This window comes from Falco naumanni, chromosome 5, assembly GCF_017639655.2.
Source record: "Falco naumanni isolate bFalNau1 chromosome 5, bFalNau1.pat, whole genome shotgun sequence".
In the NCBI taxonomy this organism is placed as follows: Eukaryota; Metazoa; Chordata; class Aves; order Falconiformes; family Falconidae; genus Falco; species Falco naumanni.
In genome coordinates, this window is record NC_054058.1 from 17,101,121 (window position 1) to 17,120,803 (window position 19,683).

A 19,683-nucleotide genomic window follows, 5' to 3' on the forward strand; every position below is an offset into this window, starting at 1 on the left:
TAATTTATCTAATGGTTTTAAAACTGACTTTATTTTCATATCTGACAGTTGTTTCTTGCTTTGAATATATTTTGTTCTAACCAGAAGTAGCAGCATTTGATGTAGAGTCATTAATTTCAGGAGATGAAATGGGTATAACTGTGATATACAGTAAATATAAAACTCTGTTTTTGTTCCTTATGATTGCTTTGAGCTGTTGAGGCAGACTGTTTGAGGAAAGAGGAATTGGTGGTATAATTTGTTCTGCTTTTTCTTCTCAACTTTCCAACTCAATGACTCGCTTCTAGAAAATAATGATTTAAAACTTAGTAGCAATGAAGTTATCTGTCTTTTTGTCAATATCCTGCTTTTTCCACAGGCATTGGTGAGGTCCCCACTACAACCCTCACATCAATGATGGGAGCCTGTGCAAAAGAAAACTGTTCCACAAGCATCCCAATTATTAACCCAGGTTGGTATAAAAGTCCCCCCAAACTGGTGATCAGTTAGAGCGGAGGGATTTGCATGTTACTATTGCAGAGACTTTTGCTAGTGTGAGAAGTGATGACCATTGTTGTAAGTGCTCAACTTCTGCAAGGCTTGGAGCTTAGTTGGCAACTTGCCTTTAATACGAGTGCTTCCCACGCCTGATTTCCAATTGCACTGACATTCATTTTGTTATTAAAAGAGCTTGCTGAATCATTATGCTTGAACATACAGGTTGCTTCTTTCCAGCTGACTTTCCTGAGAGAAAAAGCTTGCTGCTTATCTGCAGCGTTGTCACCTGCACACAATGAGCCACTATTACATCCATTGTGGGCCACATAAGTTGATTTTAATGGCATAGCATACGTCAGCAAGATTTTGTGTATACTTTTTACATGCATCTAGGCCAAGGTTGTAGTGTAGCCAGAAGACCTAAGAGCCCAAATCCAGAATCAAATTACTATGTCTTAATGAGTCACTGTGTTTCAGCTAAGCACAGGCAGCAGTCCACCTGTGCATTCTTAGCTTGTGGCAAATGCAAGGAAATGCAGTGGCCAGCCTTTCTTGTTATAGGTAAGTTGTGTTGCTTCATGCTTGTAACAAGTGAAGAGCTTAATTGCTCTGGTTCAGCAGATGAGTCCACCTGGTTGTACTTTGATACCTGCATTGTGAATCTGACCTGTATGTCAGGAGGACCCTGTCAACTCTAAATGTACTCAGTGAAAATACAAGGTCTGACCAGTGTGTCCTGCTGGGGCAGTTACCAGACACCAGATATTGGGCAGGAAAGAATTTTTCTTCGATCGAGCTGGCAGAGTGCTTTGTCCTCTTCTGTAGTTTGAGGCTACAGGGTCACTTGTGAGTTTTGTTGGCCAAACGTGGTGCTAGACAGGGACCTTTGGTGGTGGTGCTACCCTGTCTGTCCTACTCTCTTCCTGTGGCACAGTCTAGTTGTGGTGGTTGGTCTTTCACTACAGATGTTGCGTTTGTTTTAGTGTGTTGTGGCCTTTGCAGCGTGGGTGTGTGCACAGTGGATGGTCCACAGGCTTAAAGTATTTATTGCCACAGTTGCCTGTGGTTGCTGGCAGCTGAAACTGGGGACATAAGTGGTCCCTTCCTATCCTGTGTTCTAGTATAACACTGTTTCGTAAGCTTTATTCTTCTACTACAGATTTTGGAGTTTTTAGGATCAAAGGCTTCAGGGAGAGGGTGATAAAAGTAGGCTTTTTCTCCCCAGCTGCTGTGTAAACAGGCCTCATAAACAACATGGGAAGCTGTCTGACTAGATAGAGAAAACAGTCTAAGAGCTATTGGCAAAGCTGCTGCATTCAGAGAGTAATCAGTCAGTCAAAAGAGACACAGTGTGGCTTTTGCCAAGCTCTTTAAATGGTACAAATCTCACATTCCTTATTCTTTGGATACTGTTCCTTTAATATTAAACAATAATGAAAGGGGGCTATACAAAGCACCTAAGTGCACTGTCACTTAATCTTGCTGAAGTTTTATTTATCCAGTAACATAAAAATACCCAACATTCAGCAAGAACAGTTTTGTTCATCTTAGCCAGTGAATCACCTGTCAAAAAGTATTGCTCTATCTTCTGTCTTCTCCTGGGACAGATCTCCCTTCTGGCAGAAGTGTGAGTGCAGTGGAAGGCAAAGACCTGAGATGTGGGGAGATTCGCATTGTAGCAGCATGGAGAAGCCCACAGCTGTCTGTAGGAAATATAAAATGTTTTCAATGGCATCTCAAGTCCAGAGTGGAGACATAAGTACATTGCTTTTCAGATCAGGTCACTGCTGATCATTTGTTCTGATAAGACTCTGCTTCTTCCTTAAGTTTCACTGGTGGAGTGTGTGCTCAGTCGTTGCTCATGCTGGTGAGGGAGTTAGCGGGGAGCCAGTCTGCTCAGCTCAGAGTATCCCGTCTGCAGCCTGCTTCCCCACTGCTGCACTGAGCTGTCGGCATAAAAATACTTTGTCTCATCTCCCTCAGTCTCCCAGTCTTCACTCCAAAGGCATTTCCATATCACTTAAGTCTGCCTTGTGAAGCCCCTAATCACTCCAAGGAACTTCACATCTTATAGTACGTGGCTCTCTGTGCTCTGTATCCCGTAAAGACCTGTGCTAGAAAGGTGCACAGATATCTGTCTGTAAAAGGGGATATTTTCAAAGACTCATTCATTCCACTCCCAGGCCTGGTACTGCTTGGTGCAAGTTCAGCTAGATCCCCGTGGGCACTCGTGTGTCTCACCTGCCGGTGCTTGTGTTGGAGCTCAGGCCTAGAAGCCAGGTAGCTATGGACCATCAGATGAGGATTTTGGGAGGAAATCTTCCTGTCATCCCACCTGCTGCCCTGTGATTCACATTGTGGGTTCGTCTTAGTGCTTAACCTGCTTTACTTTTGAATTAAACTTAATCAGAAGACAACCTACCTAACGCTGTCCAGCTGCTCCTGGCCGCTCACCAGACAGGAGCTGGCTGCAAGTGAAAACCCCTGAACCTCAGTAAGTGTCGATACTGGGTAATGACAGTATCATACAGCAACAATTCACTCTACAGACCCGCTTTTGTTAACATGGGCGTAGTCTCTGTCGAAAGGGGACAAGTCTGGGTTATGAGTGCTGCTGAGCACCACGGCAAACCGGCTAAGGCAGAATGTGTGCCTGTAGGGTTACCTGGCTCCCAGGTTGAAGGTAGCTCTCATTGCTCTGCATCTGGGAGTGGGAGTAGACATAGGATGTCTGTACACTCCCCACAGCATCCATTACTGCACTGGAAATTACTGCCAGCTTTGGGCTGTCCACTGTCTGATTCTCTGACAGAGATCTTGCAGCCTGAGCTTGCTCTTCTGGGTCCAGTGTGGGTTGCTGAGTCTCTATTTTGCAAGACCATAGAATCATTTAGGTTGGAAAAGACCTCTGAGATCATCAAGTCCAACCGTTAACCCAGGACTGCCAAGTCAGCCGATGAGTGGTACCTTGTGTCCCTCTGAAGCATGCTCTTGCTCTGAGCATGCATCTTGGCAGACATGGAGAGCTGTGAGTTAAGGTTTCTAGCAGATAACTCTTGTGTTGCAGCTTCCAGTTCTCACTGTTCACCAGAACCTGACAACCTGCTGTTTCCAGCACCTGACCCTGGTCTTGCGAACAGTGAAAATCTTGCCCTATCATTATCTAAATGAAATAGAAGCTGTGGCTTTTATATAGGTTTTTAATTTACTTTATGGATGATCATCTTCTCAAGCACAGATATTAGCTCCAAAAAAATGACAGGTTAATATTTGGAAGAGGGAAATAAAGGCAGGATACAAAAGCAAAGGAGATTAGTTGGTATGACTAAGATCACCATACTAGTAAAAGCTTTCCAGACATGACAGTAAAAAAGAGGTCTATTCTTTCGATCCTTTCAGTTTCAATATTTAAATCTGGAGTTGCACTAGTGGTAGTAATGTCTGTAATGACCATATAGCTTAACAGGGAAGCCTGTCCTGATGCCTACTTTTGCTTTTCTTTTTGCTCAAAGTTCCTTAAATCAGGAGCACTTTCTCATTTAATCTGATTGCTTAGCAAAAGCAGTGGTGGCAAAAGCAGCAGATAGCAGCTCTGTTCTGCAAATACCAGTAGTGAGGCATACACCCACCCCATGGGAACCCACGTTTTAAATCCAAATTGCTTGTCTGTAATGTGAGTGCTTTCAGTCAATTGAGTTTATCAAAGTCTATCTCGGTGCCCCAGATGTGGTGTTTTGGGGCTGTTAAATATGCCGTTTCAGTTAACTATCGCAGCAGGATGTTGTTATTTATTAAACGATGTTACAATAAGTGCACAAAGCAAACCAAGTGAGAATCCCTGTCTTCACTGCTTAAGCAAATGTATCCCTAAAGAGAAAACAGGAAGGCAGGAGAAACGGCAGTCACAGTCCTGACCCTTCAGTGCAAGCCAGCAGGACGCAGGGAACAACTCAAGCAGGGCTCTTCAAAAGGAGGCTGTTGATGCAGCCGCAGCATGGGGGTGAGTGCGTGGTGGGAGGAATTCTGGCCAAGGCGAACAAAGTGCCCCAGGGACTGGTGTTCCAGCCCAGCTCCTCTGCACGTTCAAATATCTCCTGCACAATAGTACCCTCTGTGGCTCGGCCAAAAGCACGCAGCAGCTCTGCAGCAGACGTAAGAATAGAATCCAAGTTTTCAAGCTGAGGTCAGGGAGAGTCTTTCATTTAATGTATATTAGACCTGTGCTCGGGCACGTGTGCTAGTGGAAAGATCATGGACAGATTTTCTCATATAAAGTCAACCCCTCCTTAACGGTTTGAAATGCTAACATGACTTGGCTTGTACATGAGTAGGTAGAGGAATGATTTCACAGGAAGGCAATCCTTTTACAAATGTGCTTCTAATTCTGTGTTTGTATTGCTTCTGCTCTGTGTGTCAGCTGTGCACTTAGGAGGCATGCTGAAAAGCAGTCATACTGAAAGCAGTGGGAGTACTTGCAAGGAAAAGGGGTACTCCCATGAACAGAGGTGGCGGCTCTGGGTCAGAGTTACTGGTAGAACTGCTTGGGATTTTATCTGTCTCTCTTCAAGCTAATGTGCCTAAGTATGTCACCGGGAGTGATGTGCAAATGTATAGGGATGATCAGTGAAATTCTAGCTAAGAATATGAAAGGCAGATGTGTACAGCAGTTACTTTCTCTAATACAGAATGGTGGCTTGCTTTGGTGACTGATTTTTTGAATCTGTGGTTCCTAAAGCTGTGGCTTTCCTGTTTGCAGGTGAAGAGGAGGAGGATGGAATAGAAAGGACCTGTGACACCCTTCTCATGTGCATTGTGACCGTGTTAAACCAAGGTCTGCGGAATGGTGGTGGTGTGGGAGACGTGCTCAGAAAGCCTTCCAAAGATGTAAGTGTTTTGGCTGAGGAAATGCATTACTCCCTGTGCATCTCATGAATGCCAAAGTCAATTTTTGGAAGTTACAGACAGTATTTGTATCTAGTCTGCTCTGATGTCACACAGTTGATTTATCCCTGTAATTTTTACACCCCAGATGGAATATTTAATGGGAAGACCTCAGCTTGGTGTGATGATGATACTTGAAGAAAGGAACTCTAGGAATAGTTTACCCCTTCTGGAAAACTGGAGCATATTGTAACCTTCCAAGCACTGCTAAGAAGCACTGTGGGATTGTATCACTGTTCTATTACACTATGAATTCCAACTGAAAACTTGAAAGGGATTGATTGATGAGTGTATGTCAAGACTCTCCACTGTAGTACATAAAGTATATTTTTAGCTGAAGTTCAGCATGGCATCTATCCTGGAGTTGGTCCTATTGTTTACTTGTACTCAGCTAACATCGAAGTCAAAATACAATTTCATTTGTCATGGTACATGTCCTCTTCCAGAAGTTTCCTCCAAAATTCAATTCGTTTAAGGACTACTCAATATTTGGGTGGTATTATGCATTCATATTTAAGTTCAAAAGAACATCATAAATAAAAGCAATCTAGTAGGACTTTGCTTGGTGAGCCACACCATAACACAAGGATTAAATTCACAAGTATGATCTCAGCATGGCTTGTCAGAGTCCAGCAACAAGTAACTCGGATCTGGATGGAAGAGCTCCTTGTGCTCTTCCTAGGTCCTGTCTCATGGACTGGGAGGTTCTACAGGGACCACAGCCCATTCCCATGAAGTCTGTAAACCCTTACAGACTTCGAAAATGACCCTTGCCACTTAGCAGTTATTTAATGCTAACTACATTAAAGCACTTTGCAAAGGGTAGCACTGTTATCCCAATGAATGTGTGGGAAGCTGAGAAAATCAGTGACTTCCAAGTCAATATAATGGTAAAGAAAAGGACTTGAGTTTTATGTTCCTCCTCCTTATGCCGATTGTCCTCTCCTGTTTGCCACAGAACAACTTTGCTATTTTAGAGGTGTCAGTGGGAGTCCAGTCCAGCCTTTGCAAGAAGGGAAGTAGCTATGATGTAAAAACAAGAGTGTGATGTAGTGGGGAGTATGAGCACTACTTCATGTGTGTGTGCATGCACGTGTGTATATGTGTGCGTGTGTGTGCTTGTCGTGTTCCCAAAAGACACTTGCTTGGTCTGCCAACTCTGAGCCAGCTGAGTGCCATGTGACTGTATTAGCACAGTGCTAAAACCATTAACACGCCCTGCTTGGGCACAGAGTATAGTAGCCTGGCCATGGCATCACACAAGCACGCTCCCCTGGTTTCTGGTTTTTCAGCATGAAAACTCGGCATTAGTCTGGAGTATTCCAAAAAGATGTACCGTAAGCATATCCTTGCATGCCACAAGGCAGTATTAAGAAGAGCTATCATTGTTCTCGGTGGGTACTAGAAACTGCATGTCCCTGTTTCTGTACTGGCAAGGTAATTATCATCAATTGAGCTCTACACTAATGCATCTACGCTGCTTCTGGTACACAAGCTCGTCTTTTCTTCATGCTGTGTGAAACAATGTAAAGGACAACAGGAGTCCCAGAGCAATGAGTGCATGAAGCCAAATCTTACTTGCTTAGTGGTATAGGTAGTCCTTCTTTGTATCTGTGAGTAGGGCTAGCAGAATCTGGCATATGAAAAGAAAGATGCGTAGCTTTGCTTGAGTTAATGTGAAAGTGTTGTTTAATATTTTAGAGGTGTGCTATTTTTGTATCTTATTGCAACCTTATTATTGTTTCAGGAGCCCTTGTTTGCTGCACGAGTTGTTTATGATCTTCTGTTTTACTTCATCGTCATAATTATTGTTCTAAACCTAATCTTTGGAGTCATCATTGATACGTTTGCTGATCTCAGGAGTGAAAAGCAGAAGAAGGAGGAAATACTAAAGACAACCTGTTTTGTCTGTGGTAGGTGTTACTGAGCTATTGAGACATTTGATGGGGAAAGAAGTAAAATGAACTATTCTTCAATAAATAAAGTGTGGGCCTGAGGGGTGGTTATCTTCTACAAGGAAAGTCTGTAAAAATGTCAGAGTTTGGTTCCAAATTTATTCCCTCTCGGTAGGAAAAAGATGTGGTTTATGAGTCAAAAGCTAGCTTTGCTAAGAGGTGGCTTCACAGTCTCCACCCAGGATCTAAGGGAGAAGAGCTGTGTCTCACACTCGCATCATCACCACTAATGGAGATGGTGCAGCTGCTGGCTTTATTTCACAAAGCGTGATGCAGATGAAAGTACAGCTTGCTATTTCACAGCACAGTGCATTCCAGAAGGGTAACAACGGCAAAATCCGCCTGTTTCAGAAGGTGATATGAAGCAGGGAACAAAGGAATTAAATGGAAATCATACCCACAAAACCCATGGATAAATGGCGCTTATTTTGAGGTGCACTCACAAAGAGGGGTGGACCTTCACTCCCCTAGGGGACTTCAGAAATACCTTCTTTTTTGTAGGCTGGGTGTTGTTTCCATGGTTGTACTGACAGGGATGAACGTTGTGTGGAGCACAACAGCTTTAGTGTCTATGGAATGCTCCACAAGAAATCCAGGGAAGAAAGCTGTAACACGGAGGCAAACATTTGTGAATCCTGCCCTTCCTCACTGTGGTATTCTTTGGGGATTTGACCTGTTACAGGAAAAAAATCAAAATTTCTTATTACTACAGTTCTGTAAAGACTGTAACTACAAAGCTGCAGAGACTCACTCTCTCTGCTAGGTTTAAGCACACAAACAGTCCCACTGCAGCTTAAGTGGGACTATTCATATGCTTGATGCTAAACGTGTGCATAAATCTTCGCAAGATCAGGACCTAGACGGCACGCTGTGTGCTTACCAGTATACATTTAGCAAGAAGCGAAGCCAATGCTTGTAAAGCACTTTATAGCCCTCAGCATAGAAGGCACTGTAAAACTGTAACATATTTATTACATTGTTATTGTTATTAAGAGGAAATATCACAAAAGAGAATAAATGCTGCGCTGAAAGAATTCTGTCAGGAATGCCTTCTGGCCTTGGTATTTCTTGCCTGGCAGTTACTGTATGCAGTTATAGCTTTTAAATTAAGATCCTTGAAATTTATGATCCTTTAAATTAAGTTAGGTTCCTTTCTGTAACATATTTAACAGATTTGGGTATTTTTATGTTGAAGTTTATTTTTTTGCTTTATGCTCATGTCATTTTGCAGGATTGGAGAGAGACAAATTTGATAACAAGACCGTTTCATTTGAGGAACATATAAAGTCAGAACACAACATGTGGCATTATTTGTACTTCATAGTTCTTGTCAAAGTTAAAGATCCAACTGAATACACGGGCCCAGAGAGCTACGTGGCGCAAATGATTGTGGTAAGTCAATTTGGGCATATGCTTTATGCAACTGAGAGATGCTTCTTGCAGCTAAAGCAGAGAATATCTTTCTTTTTCCCTCTCTCTGAACAATAGGAGGCATCGATCTGTATTTTCAAAGATCCTTTCACATGTCTTAGTCTGCAACAAAGCCCAGTCTTAAACATAATGAAAAAGATGAAGGCACAGGCCACAGTCTTCAGTTTGGCATTCGTGCTCTCATGCTCTGTGGGTTCTGCTGCCTCATTAGCCAAACCAGGGGCAGAAGAGCATGCATCATAACATCTGCTGCTGCTCTGGCTTTGTCCAGTATCTCTGGGCTGCTGTCCAGAAAAAAACATCTCCTGCTGAACAGTGAAACACAGGGTCAGTGTTGAGGGCTAGTGCTTTTCTCCTATGACTGCTCTGAACAAGCTATTGAAAAGACCAAGAAGAGCTGCTGCAGGGTTTTGAAGAGCTACAGAAACTGCCTCGTGAGTCAGTAGGAGTATGACTTGGATTCAGAGAGAGAAATTTGATGACATTGGGGCAGAGCAATGTTAGATTACATTTCCTTTCCAGCCTGCTACCAAAGGTTTGTTCTGGTGAAAACTGAGGGATGGTTTATCAAGGCTGCCATGGCTTGGGGCTTCATTTTTGTGGAATTCATCCTACCTGCTGGGATATTCTGGTGCAGCATTTTCTTCCTGTGGACTTCCTGGCAGGTATTGCACTGCTCAGGGCCTGTGCCAGGGTCTGTGGCTCCAGATCTGGCATATGTCTGAATCCCAGGAGGAGGGTGTAACCAAATGTGCATCAGGCTTTGCTGTCTATGCATTTCTAGAGCCACATTTCTTGTTGAGAGTATCTGCTCTGTTATCCCTCATCAGGCCTTTGATTATACGTGCTACCAACCTCACTAGTGAGATGCTAAGTGCCCTTTTAGGGCTCGGTTTGGTCAAGGGGAAGGTTCTCTTAAAGGAACCTTTAACTTCAGCTGTCTTCAAGTCAGGCACCTGCCTTGTCAGTGCAGAAAGCTGGATTATTTATCCTGCCTTAAAACAGGTGTCTAGGATAGCTGGGGTGATTCACCCTGCCATCGCCTTTCTCACACTATCGAGAGACTCAATGATTACTTTAGACAAGATTCCTAATTGGGAGCTGGCTTAAATTAGAGGAGATGACTCCTGACCACTGTGCAGGCTTATGCAGAGCTTACCTTGAAGATCTCACATTAGTGGAACAGCTCGTGTTCAAACAGGGGTGCATGCTTGTATGCTGCAATGAAATGGAGCTTTTGTAAGTGCTATTACCACTGCGTGGGAAGGTGGTGTGGCAGGTGATGGGAATTCAGCACTCAGGTACAGCGGAACAGCCTATGTCCATGGAAATTTTGAACCATCAATCTCATTGTCCAGGTCAGGGCACTTATACTGTTAGGCAGTAATGGATCTACACTTCTGCAGTATGATGGGTGAAATAGAAAAACGAAAACAAATGCTTGTAATCCTCCGTTCCATTACAAGAAATCATTCATAGTGGCAAGTTGTCCTCTTACATGTGAAAATATTTTAGTTTATCTCAGAAATGCACATTAATTTGTAGAATCAATGATGTCTCCAGAGTCTAGGGCTTTTCTCATTTGTCTGTTCCTTCTCCACTCGTCTTCCTCTCCCTGCAATGTTTGTATGATTTTAAACTTTGCGAGTATATATGTTAAGTATTAATGTTTAATTCCAAGGAATGCATTAATATTCATAGTAACTGTATTCATCCTGTGGCAGCAGTGGTTTGACTTTTCTGCTGTAATTCACTAATGTATGTTACGTTTGCATTAATGGTGAGAACTCCTGTTTGAGCATCTAAAATATTAACAGAAAAGGACCAAAACACATGTGGCCTCAAGAACTGAACTGATTTCTCAAAACCACTGTTCATCTTTGGCAAAATGCTGGTGGTTTAAGTGGTCAGTAGTAATCCAGATTTGGGGATTATTAAAGCCTCTGAAGGAAGGCTTGTTTTTTTCCATGGGTATATATAACGTTAATGGTTGTTCTGGATGATGGAAGAGGTACATACGGACCTGCAAGTGTAAAGCTTACAGGAAGAGGGAATGGAGGAGTTGGGGAGGTGGAAGTGAAACCAATGTTTGAACAAACTCCAGGTGGCTGGTGTGGGATTAGTAATTGTGTATTTGTGTAATTTAAATTTCCCTTTCCTTAAGAAAGGAAAGAAAATTCTGATTGGAAGAGTGGAGTATTCTGGAAGTATGATATTCAACTGGAAGAAAGGATTTAGAGATACAGCTTTGCTTAGGACCAAAAGAAGTGTCAAAGGAAAACACTCAGAAGTAGTTTTGCTGCTGTCAGCAGTATGAGCTGATGTAATGTACGTGTTTGGTGTGCTTCAAACACAGCATGATAGCAATGAAATTACATGACAAGCATGTGAGATGTACTACATTCCATGCACAAAATAAGCTTGAGGTATGGATTTTGTCCTGAAGAAGCTGATTCAGACTTTGTGACGGACTGAAAGCTGAGGGACCATTCTTGTGGTGCTGGGAGAGGTGACCACGTCCCTGATAAGAAACCAGGTTCTGGTTAGCATCTGGCACAAGGGAGGCAGACTTCAAATTAACCTTTCACAAGGAAACTAGGGCTTGCCTGTGGAACTGACCCGTTGCTGAATGACATTCACTGGAGGTGTATGGGAATGTAACATAAATTTACAAAATTGTAACAAACAAAACAAAATTTACAAAAACAGGGTGGTTGTAAGAACAGAGCAGTCTCAGGAGCTCTTTGAAGGGGACAAGGTGGAATGAGATTTTGTATTTCAGGTGATACAGAATATGGCTGAAACAAACTCCATGAATCGTACTCCTGGAAAAGCTGTCTTGACCCTACTAGGTTTTATTATGATTAGGTATGTCTTTTATGGCTGCCTCTGTAGCTTTAGTGGATCAAACCTAAATTCTGTGTTTGCACAGCTGGATTACTTAGGGAGAATTTCTACCCGAATCCAATCTTCAAGGCTTAGCTCCATCTTTAAATACACGTAGGTCAAAATTTTGGAGTATGCTGCAGTAACTTCTTTAATGGAAAGTAGAGTTTAACTTCAAGTATCATTCTCACTACTCCTACAACTGTAGTTGGGACCCAATTATTATTTGTACTTGTCAGCTACTGTCTGGCAAAGTATTGCAAAAAGTAATATTGGAATCATTATCAGTATTCACTAAGCACAGGGAAAGCATCTGCAATTTCTTATACTCTCTTTTCTCCATTTCTCCTTCTCCAGAAGGACCATTGGGTCCTTCTCTATCGGGAACGAAAAATATGACTTTCTATATTATGACTCAGGTTTTTTAATGCATCATTTGTCCAGCAAACGGTGAAGTAGCTGGTTTGAAGGCTTGCTAATAGCACAACTGTAAAAAACCCCCAGGAATATGATGGATTTCTTGTTTTGGCATATTATGGGAATATGTATGGGAAAGGATGGGTGCTAAAATGGACGGAATTATTTACACATCTAACTTCACTTTCCCAGTTTTCCAGTTCAAGAAGGGGAGAGAAACTTGTAGGTGATGTTGTACACACCCCTCACTCAAAACCAATAGTTTTGCAGGTTTCCAAGTTCACTTGTATTTCTGTTCCAGGGGTGGCTTGTTTTAAGGTGTTCCCATTATCTTGTATGTCTCTGGCCTCAAAAGACCCTGGGGCAGAGGATTTCTTTTGCTTTCTTCCTCTGGACTGTGGACGTCAGCTGCAAGCTCTTCATGTTGCCTGTGATTTTGATTTTCCCAGCAGCTCTGTTACTTGCTCCAGTGCTTAGCATACTGCTCTGAGCAGTGACAAAAGTAATCAGTAGCTGTCCAGCTTTCATAAAGTAAGGTATTATTTTTTTCTTTTCAGAAAAAAGCACCAGGCATAAAGTGTATTGTAAAACAACATACAGTTTATACACCTCTGGCTTTTCAGACAGTTACTTTATGGAGACATTGGTGGGAATAAAGCACTTCAGATCTTCCAATGATGCCCATTCTTCTTGCACACTATCTTACATCAGTTATCAGGTGAAATATTAATGAATATTAAATCAGAGCAGTAGGTTTTATTATTTTGTTTGTTATCCCGGCCTCCTTTATGAAGTCAGACAGGTATCACACAATATCCAAAAAGACAGAAACTTTGAAGAGCTGGCTACATGCTTTGCATTTGCACTGAGAACCCGCATGAATGATTCTCCTATTGAATTTTTATTCCTGCAGAAAAAAACTTCTTATCTAACCCATCTGACTAAAAATACCATCCCTAGCAAACCCAGGGAGATGCACATAACTTGTATTACATCCATACAGCAGTCTTTGAATGTTCCTTGGGTCCGTTTATCAGAGGAGACAGTTTAATGTGGTAACTGAAACAATGCAGGTTAACATCCAAATTTTTAGACTTCTTTTTTCAGAGGTGTAATTTGTACATGCAGATTTCACCTAAGCTTTGGTAACTGTTAATAGATAAATGAGGGCAAAAAAATGTAGATGATCAGTAGCTCAGTTTTTAGCAGCAACACAGAGAGGTATGAATTAGCCTATGATTTGTGCTTCCATTCATTTACAAAAATAAAAGGCTATTGGCATAGTAATGAAAGTAATTATTTTGCCCATTGGAAGAATGAAAGACTTTAACAAATGAAGCCCTAAAACTTGTGTTCTCGCATGCCCTGTCCACAGTTCTTAGCAAGTTTCATAATGGATTTTACCAGCATTAGTGCTACCTGTCATAACTACATAATTACAGCACCTAATTATATTATTACTTATTTACTCTAATTATGTAATTGGATGTAATTGGTGCCATTACATAACTCCTCAATCAGCTGAAAACTGCTCTAAAACTAGCCAGTGTTCATAAGAGTAAAGGATACTGTCACGCGTTAGACCATCTCCCTAAAGCAAGGCAATCTTCGGTGGGAAATCAAAGGTTCTGTTCTTCTGCCATTGCGGTCATTGGGACCGTGACATTTATACTGTCATAGTATCTTAAAAGTATTCCTTTCATCTTGTTCCGTTGGTAGATGTATGCCTCCTGAAAGGCAGATTCCTAATCTTAAGTTTAGTCTCTCTTCAGGCTACTCAGGATCCCAACACCTCCCCTGAAATGAACAGCAAAATTCCCATCAACATTGTAAGAATGAAGCAGAAGAAACAGGTTGAACAACACCAGCTGGAAACTGAACAGCGATCTTATCCAGTTCTTTTAAAGAGCACTTTTATGTCACAGTAATGACCTGTCATTGGTAATGTGACAAAATATGTTAACTACTTCATTATCCATGTTTCGGTGTCAGCTTTTTTTCATTATTTTTTGTTTTAAATTATTAAATGAAAGAAGTACTTACCAAATATTATGGCCATTTCATGTCATGAGAAAAACTGCATTCCCCATTTTGAAAAATTCTAGGGTTTGGGGGGTGGTTTAAATACTGAAGTTTGGAAATTGGTCTGAATTCAGCACTCCTTCGAGCTGATGCTGTTGTCTCTCTTCCTCCTGCCTCTAGCCTCATGTTTTTGCCTTCTTTTTCTGTCAGATACCCAGAAGTGGGTATTAAATTCAAAAGCAGCACTGGGAATAACGCCAAATGAGCCATTGAGAAGTCTCACAATAGTTGTCATTCTACCCATGCTGTGTGCTGGGCAGCTCAAGCCCTTTTCCCTCAGCATCCTCCTCGCTCCTGCCTCGCTGCTCTGCATTTTGCTGTGCTCCCACCTTGGGAGTGGAGGTGTGATGTGAGCTGTGGCAGCACATAGCTGCTTCCCGGGTTCAGGTCTCAGCACCAATGCTGTGAGGTCCTAGCCAGAGTCTTTCCACGAGACCGTGACTCCCCAGTCTAGCAGCAGGGACAAGGCACAAGCTCCCTCCTGGAGCCAGAATTGCTTGTGTATAGTCCCTGGCACACCCGTGTGTGGCCTGTAAAGGGATTTTTTTTCATTTTAGCCAACCTCAGCAGAAGTAGCTGACTGTCAAAACAGCAAAAGCGGGAGCCAAGCAGAGCCTGGCAGCTGCGGGTCGAGAGCCTGGCTGCCCGTCCTTTCACACCTTGGGGTGGTGAGAGGTTGTCTCAGGATTAGTTAGCAAATGTAAAGTCATTTTCACTGATGCCAAGTCCTGGTGCGCACACCCCGCCTGGTGCCCAGCGTATTCAGTGGCCATCCCTGAGCAAACCATGTGGAGGTTCTAGAGGAGGCAGGTCCAAAGGAAATACAGACAGGCGAGGTGGAGACAGTGAAAAAGTGCTGTACGGAAAGGGGAAGAGCATGCCGACAGCAGGCGGGTGAGGAGGAGCGGGGTTTGTGGAACAAGCTGTTCTTTACTGCTGTCGATTTTTGTCAAAGAATGTAGTAAAATAATATGTACTGAGGGCTCTTGACCTCATCTCTTAAAATATAACTTTGGAGAAGAAGAAAAGTTCTGACATCCAGGATTTTTCTGTTCTGTTGTCTGTTGTCTTTCTGAATTTTGGAGGCAAAAATTTTCCCTGCTAATTTTTACCTCTAGTCTATAGATACTGTTATTACATCCAAGGATCACTAGATTCTGTACAGGTAGAGAGAATGACCTAAACCAAAGAAATGTCAATCCAAGGTAACATGAATGCTGCAGAAGGGGCACTTAGGTTGTCGGGAAGACACTCCACGTGCTTTTCACATGCACTCTGGTGATTCATCCTAGACAATTTAAGAAGTTTCCTCCCCCAGATGTCCACCATACCCTTCTGTTGCAATTAACCACAACAATAGTGGAGGGGGGGGGAGGACAAACAATGTGTTTGTTCGCTCCTGAGCTTCTGCAGTTTGCAGCTCAGAGTACTAATGTGAAAATTGATGGCCGCTGAAGTCATGCCAGTCTGAACTGCACCGGTTGAGGAGAAGAAACAGTACTGATTCTGCTGCCTCTCTGTAGGTAGGATATTATCGGCAGGGAGAAATGGTACACAGCTAATAGGGGTGACCCCTCCAGCTGCTACAGCTAAATCTGCCAGGGATGGTGAGCTGCAGTTCTTAAACTGGCTCATTATAAATAAACTATTTTTAAGGCTTCTTCATTATCATAAATTCTAGTTCAACATGAAGTTTCTGATCTGGCAACTCACAGACTTGAAAATGCTTACAGGACTTGTGCACACAAATGCTCTGCTGGAGTGGCGCATGGAGTTTATAACTTTTGGGAGGCTAATAATGCTCCCATTGTTAGGACTGATTTAGTTTACTTTTTAGAACTGGCCTTCCTCCAAATACTAGCAGATGTTATCAAAGCAAAACTTGCAAGGCTGAAATGTATGTACATATCATTAAACTATGCAACTTTTTCTTAATTACTTTTAAAAGACTGATATGATGCATGTCATATTATGAGTAATTACTTACCATGGCAGTAATACCAAGAGCACAAAAGCCGGCTGCTAAATAAGATTTGAGGTTTCTTTGACAGGCTAATTTCCTAGGAAATACAACGTCGGTTTTGTCTGCAGTTGGGCTTTCATAAAATAAGCAATTAAAGAAATATGCCTAAATAGATGATTTACTGCTCCCATTTTTTGTGCTCGGAACAGAAGAGCAAGCGAGAGCACATCTCTCTGCATCCTTCCACATGGATGCAGGCCCGGTGGGGTGTTCAGTGCTTTGGTTTAGGTGGACCAGGTCCCAGAGAAAGTCCTTTTTCTGCATCAAGGCCTGCCTCAGATTCACAGAGGACCTCAGAGCTGTTGAGCGGTGATACCAAGTCACTAAAATAGGGCTGGAATTGTGCTTTGTGTAGGTTCAACCACTGGTCCCTCTCCCCTCATATACTCAAGTGTTATCCAATTTTACATTTACAGAATGTATTGAGGCATGGTCGTTCTTCCTGGTGCTAGGTATTGAGTTATTTTTCTATTGTTGCTTTTCCTGTTGTTCAAAGATAACGTTTATTTCTGTAGGTAGACCATTGTTATTTTTGCTTCTCTGTACAATTTTGCATCTACATTATTCTCTTACAGAAGTGCTGTACACTTTCCTCTCCACTTCATAAAATATGCAATTACAGTAACGTGCCTAATTAGCTGATTTCCTGCTCATTTGTGTGTTGCTCAAAGCATGAAAAGTTGGCGTCACGTGAGGACTTCGCAACTTTGCACAGAGCTCCTATTCTACAAGAGAGCTGAGCATCTTATTTTCTACTTCAGGGGCTCTGCATCTTCCAGAAATGGGCTCTTTGGTCTGCCATAAATAACGTACTTGGCCTGCTTGGCTAGGTGATGTGTGAGGTATGGGTAAATACAGGGAAAGGTGTACTTCATTTGGTACCTCACTGTAAAAGCTTGAGTTTTTAGTGGCTTTAAGTTTATATGCATTCTTTCCAGACAGGCAGAATTAATTATCTTGTTGCTGTTTCAATGGGGAACCATGGACCTGATCCTGCCTTAGAAATGATGCCATTAGCTGGAGTGGGAGAAAGCTTGATACTGACAGCAGGTGCTGCAGCACAGGCAGATTTGCCGTGTGTAGTGAGGGTATGGTGATAACCTTCATCCTCCTAGCTGACTCAGTGAGGGCATGGCGATGCCATTGCACAGTGCCCTTGTCCCTGCTGCTTCCGTGCTCAGCCTCTCGCATCCTTGCTAACTCCTAACAGGGACAGGTCCCAGCACTAACACAACCCTGTCTTTTTTCCTCTTTCCTTTGGAATCACTTCTGAATACAAAGCTGTAATATAATTGGAAATTACAGGGAGGAGCCTGAAACTCCCTAAAAGTATATTCATTGAGATTTGGGGTGTTTTTTCCCCCTGAGGTCAGAATCAGTGGTTTGATGCTGCCCCGCACTAGGCTTTTTGGACCCTGTGGCATTGCAGCTCAGTTGTAAGCTTAGGTTGATTTCCTGTGTATTGGAAAGATTTGGCCAATTGTCTGTTGACCATTATTTAGGCTTTGAAGACTGATTTTGCTATAAAGATGGATTCTGCCTTGATGATACAGCGTAGTCACTGCCTCCTTGTCCTCCTTCCAACTTCATTTCATTCAATTTGCAAATTAAAATAAATGAGCCGAGTTGTGTTTCTGTTTGTCTGCTGCTGGCCTTAAAAACTCGAGGAGGGGTCTGGACATGAGGCTGTGTTCCTTGAAACTTGCACATCCCCACGAACATGGAGTGGAGGTGTTCCAGCTGGAGCACCCTCAAGCTGAGCAGTGCTGCTGGCAGGACACGGGCTGCGGTTCCCTGCTGGAATCCACTCCCGCCTTGACCTGCCAGAGACTAGAGCTGTTAACTTTCCAGGCAGCTTGCAAAAGCCATCTTTTATCCCTTTGTTAAAGAAGCATGTGGCCTGAGATGGATCTGTGTGTGGGCAGACCTTTATTCTGTGATTTCAAATGATGGAAAGGCTCTCCAAGGCACTGGATAGGCACCTACTGTCATGCTTAAAATCCTGGCAGAAACAGAGCCTCGATTCTCCTGGGACTGGCCGTGTATGGCTTTGCCTAATGAAAACTGAACCTTAACTGGAGTCACAGATAAGAAGTTCAACCCCAGAGGAACAATGTGATGAGCAGATCCCAAAGCGTGTAAACAGAATTCATTTGATTTTGCAGTATGGGAGAAGCAACAAACACAAAACACTTCAATGTTGTTTGAGAATATTATTGCAACATTTGAAAACAATTATTGTTCTTTGTATTACAGTGGTGCTAAACTTGTGGCTTCTTGAATGGGAAAGGACTGCAAAATTGTCCACAGCCAAGGGAGATAACCGCAGATGCTGAGGAAAGGAAGGACTACAGGTTTGCCCAAAGGTGTAAAGGCAATTAGTAAAAGAACAGGGAGATGAGTTTTGGGTTGTTGCCTTCCCAGGAAAACCATGTAACATAAATAAGCATAACTTTGGTTGGTCTCAAAACACAGCGGTGAGATTCTGCAAGAAGTAAAACTGGGAAAGGCTAGAAAAAATGTAGTCCTGCTTCTAAGTTCTCACAGTTCAGAGGCAGCTAGATTTGAGGCAGTTGGATACAACATTACTCTTAGCTTGTTTTACAAGGTGTTATAGATATGATGAAGTAACTTGTTTTCTGTATCTGTCACGGGAAGAAAAATCCAGCAGCCTGTATTACTCTGCATGGGTAAGTTTCTGAATTTGTATAACTTGGGTTTCATTGTGCCATTTATCTTTTGGGATCAGATTTATGAGATTTGTGTCAGGTTTTTCTATTTGGTTGCAAAGCTAGTTCACAGAATCTCCTCTCTTTTTAATGTGGTGGATCTGTGTATGATAAAAAGCTAAGATTGCATCATCTTTAATAAAAGAGAAGATACATAGCCTGAAGAAATCAGATTAGTTGTAGAGAAAGAAATCAATCAGGTTGGCAAATTGTATCTGTGGGACAAAGTGCAAAATGTTTGTTTCATACAGTATTTATTGAACAAATTTGTTGAGAAGATGGTTAAAAATGCTCTACAGGAAAAAAAAAAAAGGGAACCATTTTGTTCAATTTAAATGACATTGATGTATTTTTTACATCATGAAATCTTGCAGTACTACCAACAACAATCCCTGATAAAGTACTTTACACAATTGCCTCACAGGGCATTTTGAGATAAAAGTATATATCGGAGATTGTAAATTGGCTGCATCCAATTTATATATAATGGAACCCACTACAGCCATCCTACGAAATTCAATAGATCAGGAATCACATTACAGTTCTGTGAGTTGGGGTAGTAGGAGCTTTAAAGAGTCTCCAAAACAAACAGGCAACTTTAAATCATATTTAATGAACCCTGTGTATTTTATACACATGTGATTAAAATGTTTTGTCTCTGTTTTTCATTTTGCTGGGTGCTGCTGAAGGAAAATTGTAACTCTGGATTTGTAACTCCATGTTTGTGAAACCGATCATCTGC

At 42.2% G+C, this 19,683-nt stretch overlaps 1 protein-coding gene across 7 annotated transcripts in view; it reads left to right on the top strand.

Annotated features, from left to right (window-relative positions):
- The window catches only part of ITPR2 (inositol 1,4,5-trisphosphate receptor type 2), a 268,891-nt gene that overhangs the window by 233,932 nt on the left and 15,276 nt on the right, over positions 1-19,683 (top strand). For 5 of the 7 annotated variants that reach the window (XM_040594004.1, XM_040594005.1, XM_040594009.1 and 2 more), the window contains 4 exons: positions 359-451; positions 5,234-5,361; positions 7,166-7,331; positions 8,605-8,765. In XM_040594004.1, coding sequence (XP_040449938.1) covers positions 359-451; positions 5,234-5,361; positions 7,166-7,331; positions 8,605-8,765 — 548 coding nt within the window. Of the gene's footprint in view, positions 1-358; positions 452-5,233; positions 5,362-7,165; positions 7,332-8,604; positions 8,766-13,868; positions 14,108-19,683 lie in introns of those variants that run through there. The other 2 variants (XM_040594006.1, XM_040594010.1) reach the window with 2 other exon arrangements.